Raw genomic sequence first — 13984 nt, 5'->3', positions numbered from 1 at the left:
AAAGGTTCAAATGTGGGGGTTTTCTTTTGTTTTTGCATTTCAGGGGGATTTTCAAATGGGACAAGGTGTCCACAATCTGTTCCGGCCAAAATAGCTCTCCTTCCCTTCTGAGCCCTGCCGTGGGCTCAAACAAACGTTTTCCACAACATATTGGGTATGTACTCAGGAGAAATTGCACAACAAATTGTATGGTCCACTTTCTCTTCTTACCCTTAGTAAATTTCATAAAACTGAGATTAAAGCAACATTTTTCAGGGAAAAATGTATTTTTTTTCATTTTCACAGCTCAACATTATAACATTCTGTGAAGCATCTGTGGGTTCAAGGTGCTCACAACAGCTCTGGATAAATTCTTTGAGAGGCGTAATTTCCAAAGTGTGATCCCTTGTGGGGGGTTTCCACTGTTAAGTTGCATCAGGAGCTCTGCGAAGGGCATCTGCTATCTATTGCAGCGAATTTTGAGCTTCAAAAGTCAAATTGCTTTCCTTCCCTTCCCAGCCCTGCCGTGCATCCAAACAGAACTTTCTCATTGCAAATGGGATACCCCTGTACTGAGGAAAAATTGCACAGCTAATTGTATGGTTTATTTTATCCTATTCTCCTAAAGCCAGCTTTACACCTTACAATTAGGTGTGCGATCTCGTATGCGATGTGACACGCCCAGGTCGCATATGCGATTGAATGAGATTGCACGTAGGTCGTTCATTTGCTGTCACACGAGCGTTAGTAGTCTATGTTAAATTGATCAATTTTGTGTGCGATCCTTTAGATCATGTGTTCTGTGACGTATGCATTGGGCACCCTTTTTTTTTTTTTTTTTTATTTATTGACTTGCCAAGCGTGTGTAATGTGTAGGGATGCGTTTTTACTATGTCATCTGCCATTCAGCTCTGCTACATGGCCGCTGACAGCAGACACAGACAGCCATGTAGCAGAGCTGAATGGCAGATGACAGCAGACACAGACAGAGCCGCACTGTCAGAATGAACTCGGGTGAACTTCACCCGACTTCATGGTCATGCTGCGGCTCTGTCTGTGTCGCGCCCTGATTAGCGGTCACCAGTGAAGGGCTCACCGGTGACCACTAAACTCCTGAGTCCTGAGTCTCATAGACGCCTCACATGATTAATCTAGGATTTAGTGGCAGCTATGGGCTGCCATTAACTCCTTATTACCCCAATTTGCCAACGCACCAGGGCAAATCGGGAAGAGCCAGGTACAGTCCCAGAACTGTCGCATCTAATGTATGCGGCAATTCTGGGCGGCTGTTGGCTGATATTGTTAGGCTGGGGGGCTCCCCATAACGTGGGGCTCCCCATCCTGAGAATACCAGCCTGCAGCCGTATGGCTTTATCTAGCTGGTTTTAAAATTGGGGGGGACCGCACGCCGTTTTTTTTAATTATTTAATTATTTATTTCACTGTACAGTATAAACACGCCCACCGGCTGCTGTGATTGGGTGCAGTGTGACACCTGTCACTCAGCGTGGGGGCGTGTCTCACTGTAACCAATCATAGGCGCCGGTGGGCGGGGAAAGCAGGGAATACGAGATTGTTTAATGAGCGGCCGGCTTTTTCAAAATAGTAAAAGCCGCCGCAGCAGTGTGAATGCCGTGCAGCGCCGGGCCGGGGATCGGAGATCGGTGAGTATGAGAGAGGGGGTAAGAGGGATAGACTGACATGGACAGAGAGAGAGGGACAGAGATAGTGACCGACTGACAGAGATTAGTGAATGACAGACATTGTGAGGCACTTCAGAACGCAGCTTTTCAGCTGCGCTCTGAAGCAGACCTTTTCTAAGCTGCGGTGCAGAGCGCACACCTGCGCACATAGCCTCAGACATCACAATCGTATGAGGGATGTCACACGTTTCAATTGACTAGGTTCATACAACAAAACGTCCAATGTATGAGGAATAAACAACGTGTATGCGATCACCGTATTTTCGTTCAATCTTGATTGCACTTAGGTGTCACACGCAAATACGTCACGAACGATGCAGGATGTGCGTCACTTACAACTTGACCCCGACGATGGATTGAAAGATTTATTGAAGCGTGTAAAGCAGGCATAAGTACCTGTTGAAGCATTACGAGGCGCCAAATGGCCGTCGTCCACTTGGTCTCCACACCTCCCTGCAACATGTACACGCCCTGACTTCTGTATGAAGAAATAAAGGATTGTTTTCTACTTTGGTGAGTGCCCCCTGTTTTTTCTCCTTTATTGACTGTATTTGATTTGCTGGATTTTGCAGAAGGTTAAGCACCACCATTATGAGAATTACTCACCTTGCACTTAAGATCCTACAGTACTGTACCAGCAGAAAGAAAATCTTAGGAGCTATACTGTTTTTTTCCGTTTTGCATACCACTAACCCAACATTTTTGTGGGAAAAATTTGATTTTTTTCTTTTCACGGCTCAACATGATAAAATTCTGTGAATTACCTGGAGGCTCAATGTGCTCACCAAACATTTATCTATCCCAGACCATTTTATGCTACAAAATTAAAATAGCGTTCCTTTACTCCTTTGCCAATCTTAACATATGCTTCAGGTTGTTGTTCTGCTGTCGTCCTTCCCATAACCACAGTACTTTTCTATGAAGTAACTCGATTTGTAGGATACTCATATATAACTCAGCATTGAGACCACCAATGTATCCAGTATCCAATATTTTTGCTTCCTCCATTGAACTCAACAGTTCCTTCAATTTCTCGATGTGATAGCCTCTTTTTCCCTTGTTTCTTCTGGACACATTTGCACCGAACAGAGCTTTCTTGTGACAATACTGAAGTTGAGACATAGTCACCTTTTTTTGGGACACCATTCCAGACGAGTGTAATGTGCATTGCACGGTGCTTGAATGGATGTCTCTGGTCTCACTATTACAAAGCATACAAGCCACCTTCACTGACGTGTTTGTCATGCCAGAACTGATTGACCTTGTGATGAGCCTACTTGTTGACACCGATATTTTGCCTGGACATTCACCTGTTGGCTTTTGAATGGTTGGATAGACTTCATTTGATATTCTTCCAACTGTCATGGCACTCGCATGATACAGTTTGGCAATTTTCTTGGCCTAAAAACCACTATTAATAAGCTGGATGATCCTGTTTCTCTATTCTTGGGAAGTCTTCTTCATGGCTGCTTCTCAATTCAAACCCTTGGATGAAGTCACTCCTGAGAGCCGGATCATTCTATAGGGTGTCTGTAGCCCATCGCCGAAACTCTGAACAGTACTTTTCTGCCAGCCGCGTCCCCTGCTGGAAATTGTGGAGCTGGGACACTGCCAGGGAGGTGTCATCAGGTTCACCATAGACTAGGGCCAGAGCCGCAAAAATTCATCTACTGACAGTAACATCTCAGAATCAGTCGTTAGAAAGAAAGCCCAGGACTGGGGATCTCCATTAACAAAGGAAAGGAGAAAATAAGAAAACTGGCTACTTGCACACGCTACAGCAGACAGCAGCAGCAAAAAAATGTCCTCATAGCTCCCGGCCTAGCACCAGACTGAACTGAATAACCGGCACTGTCTGCTGGGAGCAGAGGGTTTTTATCCAGACCAGAAATGGTCATAAGAAAAAAATACCTTGGTAGAGTTAATGAGCTTGCTGCTAGCAACTGGCAAAAGAAAAACACACGTTTAATGTGAATGGCCTGAGATGATAAATGAGAGGCCGACATGAACCTGTCACTAATCTTAAAAAGAGAAGACTTTGACAAGTTCAAAACATTGCTAATCTTTTGCTCATTAGTGTAACTTAATTTATGGACATCTATGATTTGATTTCTTTCCTTGTGTGGATTGGACAGATTGTTACCAACAACTGGTGAGAAATTCTTGTCAATGGCACCTTTAGAAATATATTTACTTAGAAAATTGTTATCACACCAGAGCGTACTGATGCTCAGCATGCAGTGCCACACAAGGATAGCAACGGTAATGGTATAGAATAAGGGCCCTGGCATATGAAGAGGGAACACCTCCTACAACTCATCTGAGTCTCTACCCTACGCTCCCTAACATCCCTATAGGGGTCCTTCTCTCCATCACCGTCACGTATAAAAGCCCTTCCTTGGTGACGTGTTCAATACTCATTTCACCATCTTAAATAGAGTAGACTCAATTTTTTGACACTTGAGAAAGGGAACATGTCTCCTAGAAACATTTCTTGGTCATAGTTATGCTGGGAAGCTGTTGTGTAAGAACTGAAGGTTGTACTGCATCTTTGTTGTGGTCAGTAGCTGCTAAATATCAGTGAAGTTTCTATTTTTCAGTCAGTACGGTGTATTGAACGCCAGATACCATGTGTTGCAGAGATCATATCTCTATAAGGACTAAGGTATATGAACTGTTTCAAGTTGTTCATATTATTTAAGAAATTGGAAAGAACGAAGATGAAAAAATAAGAGGTAATTATTAACAGAAGATAGCAATGGGATGCTTATGCTGCTTGAAATTTGAAAAGGAGATCTAGAATCTCTGTTATATCTCTATACTAATATAATAGGTACTAATTAATTCTGGAACCAGAATGTACCGCATCTTTACTAACACAGTACAAAGATATATTTTACTTGTAATTAATTCTGCTAAGTTAGGTTCCAAACTGGCCACAACCAGTAAGTGTATTCTGTTTAGGAGATACTGTTAATGCAAAGCTGGCATGTGCCTGACCTTGCTAGGCATTGAAAAATACCTTTCACAGTATCAAAGGGGATGTACGGGATAAGTATTTGATGACCTATCTGCATGATAGATCATCTCTAGCAGAACAGTGGGACTCATGTTGCCTCCAACGATTACCTAATTTTTTGCTCAAGTAGCGACTGTATGTAACCATTTTGAAAGGAGATGCTGGTAATCGTTGCTCCATTCAAATTGTAGTGGCTGTTTCCAACTACTGCAGAACGGCTTCAATTCAAACGAACAGGCACCGTGAAGGACTAGCTGGTAACGGCTGTTAAGCTGGGTTTACACACTGCAACATCTCAAACGACATCGCTGTAACGTCACCGGTTTTGTGACGCAATAGCGATGTTGTTTGCGATGTTGCAGTGTGTGAATCATATCAGCGACCCGGCCCCTGCTGTGAAGTTGTAATCGTTACAAATCGTTCAGGACCATTCCTAGGTCCTTTGTTTCCCGCTGTGCAGCAAGCATCGCTGGAAAGTTTCAGTGTGTGAAAGACTTTGCAGAGACTTTGTTAGCAACTTCCCTTTCAAAAGGCTGCTTATCAACGTCCCCAATGACTTGCTAGGTCGCTCTGCAGGTCCGGATCGCTGTTGAGTTGTTGGCCAGGTTTGCCTGTTTGACAGCTCACCAGCGACTTAGCAGAGACTTAGGGAGGTCGCTGTTACGTCACAAAACCGGTGACGTTACAGCGATGTCCTTTGCGATGTTGCAGTGTGTAAACCCAGCTTAAAGGCCCCGTCACACTAAGCAACATCGCTAGCAACATCGCTGCTAACGAACAACTTTTGTGACGTTGCTAGCGATGTTGCTGTGTGTGACATCCAGCAACAACCTGGCCCCTGATGTGAGGTCGTTGGTTGTTGCTGAATGTCCTGGGCCATTTTTTAGTTGTTGCTGTCCTGCTGTGAAGCACAGATCGCTGTGTGTGACAGCGAGACAGCAACAACTAAATGTGCAGGCAGCAGGAGCCGGCTTCTGCAGAGGCTGGTAACCAATGTAAACATCGGGTAACCAAGAAGCCCTGTCCTTGGTTACCCGATATTTACCTTTGATACCAGCCTCCGCCGCTCTCACTGTCAGTGCCGGCTCCTGCTCTGTAAACATGTAGCTGCAGGACACATCGGGTTAATTAACCCGATGTGTGCTGTAGCTAGGAGAGCAAGGAGCCAGCGCTAAGCAGTGTGCGCTGCTCCCTGCTCTGTGCACATTTAGCTGCAGCACACATCAGGTAATTAACCCCATGTGTGCTGTAACTAGGAGAGCAGGGAGCCAGCGCTCAGTGTGCGCTGCTCCCTGCTCTGTGCACGTGTGGCTGGTCACTGGTTGCTGGTGAGCTCACCAGCAACTTGTGTAGCCACGCTCCAGCGATCCCTGCCAGGTCAGGTTGCTGGTGGGATCGCTGGAGCGTCGCAGTGTGACATCTCACCAGCAACCTCCTAGCAACTTACCAGCGATCCCTATCGTTGTTGGGATCGCTGGTAAGTTGCTTAGTGTGACTGGACCTTTAGACTTTGAATGGAGCAGTGTTTAGCAGCTCCTTTCAAAGTGTTTACATCAGGCTGCAGTAGAAACAAAAAACATCTAATTGGTGGAGACACAGGGGGTCAGACAGCACTAATCTACCATTGATGATCTAATCTTTGGACGACCACTTTAAATAAAGGCACCTCAGCCTATAGACAGAAATGTTATATAGATTGGTATAGATCATCATCCTGTGGAACTCCACATGTGCCCTTGTGCAGCTTCACCATCCATTTATATAAACTTGATCATTTATAAATCTTCTCCAATAAGGAAAGTTTAGCATTACCTTACTATACATCAGATCCTGCATAATTTGAGCTCTAGCAGGTTTCTCTGAGAGACATGATGAAGGTTCTGTTGAATTTTTAATGGTACTGTCCACTTTAGCTTTGATCACTTCAGCACACTGAGTTACTTCCTTTGCATGTGATGTACCAGGTAGGAAGTGGTCTGATACCGTAATGGAAGATAGGTCCCACTTTAGTGACTGAATGTAATCCTTCAGCATCTGCTCTTCTTCTTCACTGAGCCAGGGGGCATAAGGGCTGTAAAAAAATTCACATAAAATCAGATATAAGAGGATTTTTGTTACTCACTATCTTTATAGAAGTCCGCACATTACCTTTTACGTGTTTTAGGTGTATGTATAGTTTTACTAAGGGAGCAGACATTACATCAAAAGTGAGGTTTTTTGGCTTTATAAATGAAAGACAACAAAACTTAAAGGAAAGAGAGCAATCCCCTTAATAAGGTGGAAGGCAGAGAACCTGTTAGGGAGAAAGGAAGGAGTCGAACACAAGACCACAACACAAGGAGAGAGACAAGGGATAACCACCCTTACTTTATGGAAAAGATTGCAGAGAGGAAAAAAAAATAATTCTACCATAAAGCCAGATTGGAGAGATATCTGATTGGCTCAAAAGGAGAGAACTGAAGTGCGTCCGAGACAAGTTTGAGGTCTCTCAGATCCAACGAGACTAACACGGTGGCCCTGATTCACCCTACCATAATGGCAGTCCAAACTTATGGCCAAAAAGTCAGGTTCCGTTGGACAAAGATAGCCAGGGCAGGAACCTGGCCATTAGGTGTCAACATGGCATAAGACCAAAATGTAAAACTTAAAAAGGAAGATATCACCATAGCAGCAATGCCATTAGGTTTTTCAACTATGGAAAGGAGGCCTTCTAAATTACATGGTAAAAGCAACATATCTAAAGCACTTGTTTCTTAATCTTAATTAAACCAATCCAATCAGATAGGTTTGAAGCCTTCCAAACTGCAGACTCATTCGTCCTGCCAACCATCATTGAGAATTCAGATAGAAGAGGATTCTCTTGAGAAAGGTATATGTCATGATTCATGCACGGCTCTGCAGTTCCCAATGACTCACCCACCCCAGGGCTATGGGACACCTGGTGCCGGGCCGGACTAGTCCGGGGGTCGTCAGTGGTGGCGGAGCCCAACTCCGTGACCCTGGTGGGTGTCAATTAAAGTGTATATTTGTCGTGACGCCACCTGTGGTTTGCGGCTATTAAGCCACCGCTGCTGTCTGAGGCCTCTGGGGTGATGGAATGGCAGCAATGGTGGTATTGCTCCCCACAGGTGGAGCGGTGCCCCGGGGACACTGTTGGTGCTCGTGAGAGTCTATGGTGTAAGGTGTAGTGCAGGGCCGACAGGCGGTGAAAGGACCGGACACAAACAACAGTCTCTTTTCCTTCTCCTCTTTTACTTTGCAAACGGTTAGTCCTGGGAGACCGTTACAGGTGGTAGAGGGCTCCGGCCGGCCTGGAAGTAACTGAGGTATCTTTTTGGCCAGATGAGTATGAGGCCTACTCCTGTTCTTTCCTTATTGTTATAGGACCCTGCTCTCTGGATTGGCAATGGCCCTCTTGCTGATGGGACTGGTGGTTCGTCCCTTTTTCTGTGTGGTAGGCTGCGCAAGCCCTCTCGGGTGCTTCTCTGCTGGAGTCCACACCGGGCCCTTGGGATGCAGCTGTACCTTCAGATTGCTTCTGGGCCAGGGGGCTTGCAGCTCTCCTGCCCTCCGGATTCGGCTACCAGGGAAGGATTTTACACCCTGGCAACCACAGACTCCGATGTCCGAGTCTCTTCTGTGCCTCTCTGCTCCTCCTGCTTCACTGGGCCAAGCTACTCCAGCTCCAGGCCCCAGTCCGCAGGACAGCACTACTCTGCGTCTGCTCTCTCTGCTTTCTCTCTCCAGACTGAACACTAACTCCTCCCTCAGGTCAGACTTAAGGAATGCTCCCTGGAACTCCAGGTTCAGAGCTCCCCCTGCTGGCCTGAGGGAGAAACTGCGTTGGATGTTGAACTTACTGGCCAATGATTCCCCCAATTACCTCCAGACTCAGCATCACCCTTGGAGGGGCAATGCTGTTGTGGCGACCAGGTCCTGGGGTGCCACACTCCCCCTTAGTTAAACTCAGTTCTCCCGGACTGAAGAAAACAAAACAAGACATAACATGTTACAACCTTAAACAACTATAAGAGTCCAGTGTGGCTCCCTGCCAGGTGTCCATTACACTGCTCCATGGGGGACCCGCCACGATAAAACCCCCAACGTAGTTTCTGGGCATGCGTCAGAGCATTGATGACCCCACTCTATGCACGCCGGACGGGTTTTTCTTCAGGGGTGTTGAGCACACTGGTGCTAACTATGTACAATTAGAGTGTTGGCCACCCATAGTCCAGTGGCCCAATTGTCCATTTACTCAATCATTTAAATAAAAAAAAACCATTTTATACACAACATTACAGACATTTTAAATAACTATTTACATACTAATAGGTACTCTTTCTTTTTACTCTCTATACCTTGGAGGGGGCCGTCCCCGAGTACTACGTTGGGACCTGCGTAGCTCTGGTGTTTGTCCCTGACTATTTGGAGCGTCTGCTACCTCAGCACTACGGGTAGGCCTAACCCTAATAGGGATGCGTGATGATTGCCTATGTGGTCTGAGAGTCGCCAAGGGTACGACAGGTTCACCACTGACATGGGGTTGATTCTCCTGTTCCACTGCTGGCGTGTCATCTTGTGTTCTGGCGGACAGTTCCTTAGGTGGATCTGGAACCTCTTCTGTTTCTGGCTCGACCAACTGCGGGAACGTCAAGACTGGTACTACTATAGCATTATTTATTCGGGTCTAAGTTTTGGGGAATTTTCCAAGGATTGTTTGGATCATCTCTTCCTCTTTTTCTTGAATTTGGGGACTTTCTTGTACTTCTTCTACTTCTTTTTGGATTTTGCACCGTTCAGGGCACACTTTCAGGCGGTCTCTAGAAACTGCTTGATGGGTCTTTCCTTCATCTTTGCTTATGAGACACACTTTACTGTTATCAAAATTGGAGGGAATAATGGTGTAGGGTTCATTCTCCCACTGATCATCTAGTTTGTACGTTCTCCACTTCTTCTTGAGGACCTGTTCTCCAGGCGTTAAGGGAGTTGCTGGGGCTGTTTGATTGTAGTTCTGTTCTTGCCTCGTTCTTGCTTGGGACAGGCTCATTTCTACGCATTCCTGGACTTTGCGGTACTGCTGTTGTCGCTCTGTATCCCAATCTTCTATCTCTTGAACCGCTTCAGGTGACACAGTTCCCATCTCAAAGCCTACAGGTAACTTGCCAGGTCTTACGCGCATCAAGTAAGCAGGGCTGCAGTTGGTCGAGTTTACTGGGATATGGTTATAAAGGTCTACCAGATCTGGTAACTTCTCTGCCCATTGGTTTCTTTCTTCCAAAAGGTAGAGTCTTGAGCATATCAATAACCACATGGTTCATCTTCTCGCACAATCCATTGGTTTAGGGGTGGTACGGTGTTGTTCTGATTTTCTTACAGCCGTACATGTTACAGAACTCTTGGAACACTTCTGCCTCGAATGCAGGACCTTGATCAGTCAGTACCCTTTCCGGATAACCGTGAGGTTGACAAAAGTATGCCTGAAATGCTCTAGCTGCTGTTCTGGCTGTCTGGTCTTTCACAGGCACTACTACCAGGAAACGAGAGTAATGGTCCACAATGGTGAGGGCGTACACATAGCCTGACCGGCTTGGTGTTAACTTCATGTGGTCCAGGGCCACCAACTCCAGGGGCTGCTTCGTGACAATTGGCTGTAGGGGAGACCTCTGGCTGGCATCATCCTTCCACCTCAGGTTACATGGACCACAGTCTCGGCACCACTTCTCGACTGTCTTTCTCATGTGCACCTAGTAGAAACGATCACGGAGTAGGGTCTCCAACTTTTTCCACCCGAAGTGTCCTGCTTTATCATGGTAAGCTGCTAGGACCATTGGAGCATCCCTCTGTGGGACCACTATCTGCCAGACGAGTTCATTCGTTCGCCAGTTGACATATCTCTTGCATAGCTTGCCTTGGTAGGTGAACAGCCGTCCCCTCTCCTTCCACAGCTGCTGGGCTTCTAGTGGAGCGTCTGGACCGAGATGGGTCTCATCTTGTGCTAGCTTTTCTTTGACCAATAGCACGGCCGGGTCACCGTTCTGTGTCTCTTCCCAATTATGGTGGAGTAATGGGTTGACCGAGACCTCATGCTGGCTCAAGCGCTTCTCTCCTACAGCATGCTCACACTGGGAAACACCTTGGTGATGGAAAGCCGGTAACTCTATCTCTTCGAGTTCATCCAGGTCTTCTCCAGACCCGGGTAAGTGAGGCATTCTGGACAGCGCATCAGCATTGTTATTCTTCTTGCCAGCCCGGTACTTGATGGTAAAGTCAAAGTTAGACAGCCGGGCCATCCATCGCTGCTCCAACGCACCTAGCTTGGCTGTTGCCAGATGTGTCAATGGATTGTTGTCCGTGAAGATGGTGAACTTGGCCGACGCCAGATAGTGCTTGAAGCGTTCAGTCACTGCCCGAACAATAGCGAGGAATTCCAGCTTGAAGGAACTGTAGTTTTATGGATTCCTTTCTGTGGGACGAAGCTTCCTACTGGCGTAAGCTATCACCTTCTCTTTGCCTCCCTGCACCTGGGACAGAACTGCTCCCAGTCCCACGTTGCTGGCGTCTGTATACAGTACAAACGGCTGGCTGTAGTCAGGGTAGGCCAGAATTTCTTCTCCCGTAAGAGGCCCTTTCAGCCGGACAAAAGATGTTTCTATTTGGCTGTTCCATTCAAATGGAGGGCTTTGCTTCTTAGCCTTCTTTGGCTGGCCCACCAGGAGATCTTGAAGAGGTGCTGCTATCTTTGTGAAACCATCAATGAACCTTCGGTAGTAGCCAACCAGCCCAAGGAACTGCCGCACCTCCTTTACCGTGGTGGGTCTTGGCCAGTCCTTGATTACTGTGACTTTCTCCAGATCAGGTGCCACACCTTCTGCGCTGACCACATGAGCCAAGTACTGTACCTTTGGTTTCAAGAGGTGACATTTGGATGGCTTTATCTTCAGGCCATACTCCGACAAGGACTGAAACACTTCTGCTAAGTGCCTCAGGTGGTCTTCGTAGGTCTTGGAGTAGACTATGACGTCATCCAGGTACAATAGCATGGTTTCAAAGTTGTGATGGCCCAAGCAGCCCTCCATTAATCTCTGAAATGTCCCTGGGGCGTTGCAGAGCCCGAACGGCATACAATTGAACTCGCAGAGGCCCATTGGTGTCGTGAATGCAGTCTTCTCCTTGTCTGCCTCTGCCATGGGAACCTACCAATACCCACTGGTGAGATCCAGGGTGGAGAAATAATTAGCTGATTTTAAGGCTGTTAGTGACTCTTCTATTCTGGGTAGTGGATAAGCATCTTTATGTGTAATGCGGTTAATTTGTCTGTAGTCTACGCACATTCTCATTGTACCATCTGTTTTCTTTACGAGCACTAGTGGAGCTGCCCAGGGGCTACAACTATCTCTGATAACCCCAGCCTCCTTCATTTCCCGTAACATTTCTTTGGCACGCTGATACTATGCTGGGGGTACAGGGCGGTATCTCTCTTTAATGGGATGATGGTCACCCGTGGGGATTTGATGTTTAACCCCTTTTACCTGCCCAAAATCTACGAGGTGTTTGCTAAAGACCCGCTCGTATTCCTATACCACCCGGTAAACCCCATGCTTTTGGTGTGAGGGGGTGGAGTCGGTGCCCACATGTAATTTTTGGCACCAGTCCTCCAGCTGTCTCTTGGGGCCATTATCTTCCGCCTGGTCGGACGGGATCAAGGGTTCCACTGCTTTGATGATATTGTTACTGACAGTGTACAGCTTTGCTACGGTGGCGTACCGGGGCAATTTGGCTTCCTCCTCCCCACAATTCAGGACACGGACAGGCACTCTTCCCTTGCGGACGTCTGCTACCCCTCTGGCTATCAGGACTCCAGGCCTGCTGTCTGAATACACCGGTTCTACCAAGGCCTGGTAATCTTGACCCTTGAGGCCTATTGCTGCCCGACACCATATCAACATTTCACTTCTTGGGGGTACTGCAATTACTAGTCTTCTTAGGGGATTTGAAGTTGCAAATATAATAAAAAGTTAAAAAAAGTTTTGAAAAATATGAACAAAAAACCCCACAAACGTTCAAATCACCCCCATTTTGCCTACGATCTGGGCATAATATACGGGTACTACAATGTACTAAGCACTACAAGGGCTTTTTTACTATTTTTAATTTTACAACATTCACTGCGTTTTACACCATAGGGGTTTTCCAGAGACAAAATCGTCACTACATGCATAGATGAATTTCAAGAGGCATGAAATTTCCAAATGGAGTCACTTGAGGGAGTTTCTGCTGTAGTAGCACTTAGGGGCTCTGCAAATGGAGTCTGCAAACTATTGTAAGTGCATGTGCGCACGTGTGCATATTGCATGCATTTACGCTGCGTCTAGCACTGCAGTGTAAATGCGTGCGTCCTGTGTCCCTTGCACAATCTATGAAGATTGTGCATAATCCTTGCGCAAGATGCTTTTTTGAACGCAGCGATTTGGATGCTGAAATTTTGATCCAAATCGGTGCGTTCAAAAATGCAGCATACAAGGGGAGAAGAAAGCTCATGCATAATGGACGCGCAATCCAGAGAATAAAGCAAAATGACTGTGGTCCTTGATCATTAACAATATTTATTTAGCAATCCAAAAACACACAATAAATGATTAAAATCAATTAAAAACATGTAACATCAAATCCACGTTTTCCATAGATGACAACAAAAGGGTATGACCATGTGCAAATATGCAAAGAGATACAAGAAGGTGTAACTATTGTCACATGATAATGCAGTAGAAAGACCTCTATAAATGTATACAATTGAAATAATACATATAATGCATGTTTGCCAACACATAAATGAGTCTCAATATCAGTGAGATCCGTATTGCTGAAACGGAGTCCTGCTGCCCATAAGGATGTGAGATTAAAGTGCTGGGGAGCTGTCTAATAATCAGAGCCTCAACCCTGCAGGAAGTTCTAGGGTCAGTGAATTAGCTAAACATACACTGCAAAATGCCCCAATGCAAAAACATTGTGAACCCAATATATGAAAAAGTGAATGCAGCACTAGTTAATCACAGACAATATAAAGCAGGCAAAACAAATGTAAATGGCTCAACAATCCAGCACCCTCATAAAGGCAACAATACATTCAACCTGTAAGCAGGACAGGGAGCTCATAGTAATACCCATGGGGAAACGTGGGATGGCCCCACGCGTATCGCTGAGGACAGATTCGTCAGGGGAAAGTGTGCTCAGGATTATACCTTAGCAAGTATTTATAGAGGACCACAGCAGCAATCAATAAGTGA

The 13984-nt window shown here is 46.1% G+C and overlaps 1 protein-coding gene across 2 annotated transcripts in view; it reads right to left on the bottom strand.

Moving 5' to 3' along the window:
• Positions 1-13984, bottom strand: part of USHBP1 (USH1 protein network component harmonin binding protein 1) — a 226944-nt gene that overhangs the window by 49999 nt on the left and 162961 nt on the right. For both annotated transcript variants that reach the window (XM_075338208.1, XM_075338214.1), the window contains one exon: positions 6513-6771. In XM_075338208.1, coding sequence (XP_075194323.1) covers positions 6513-6771 — 259 coding nt within the window. The remainder of the gene's footprint in view (positions 1-6512; positions 6772-13984) is intronic.

The sequence above is a fragment of the Anomaloglossus baeobatrachus genome, chromosome 1, assembly GCF_048569485.1.
Source record: "Anomaloglossus baeobatrachus isolate aAnoBae1 chromosome 1, aAnoBae1.hap1, whole genome shotgun sequence".
NCBI lineage: Eukaryota > Metazoa > Chordata > Amphibia > Anura > Aromobatidae > Anomaloglossus > Anomaloglossus baeobatrachus.
The sequence above is the reverse complement of the archived record's forward strand: the minus strand, read 5'-3'. Positions and strand labels throughout refer to the sequence as shown.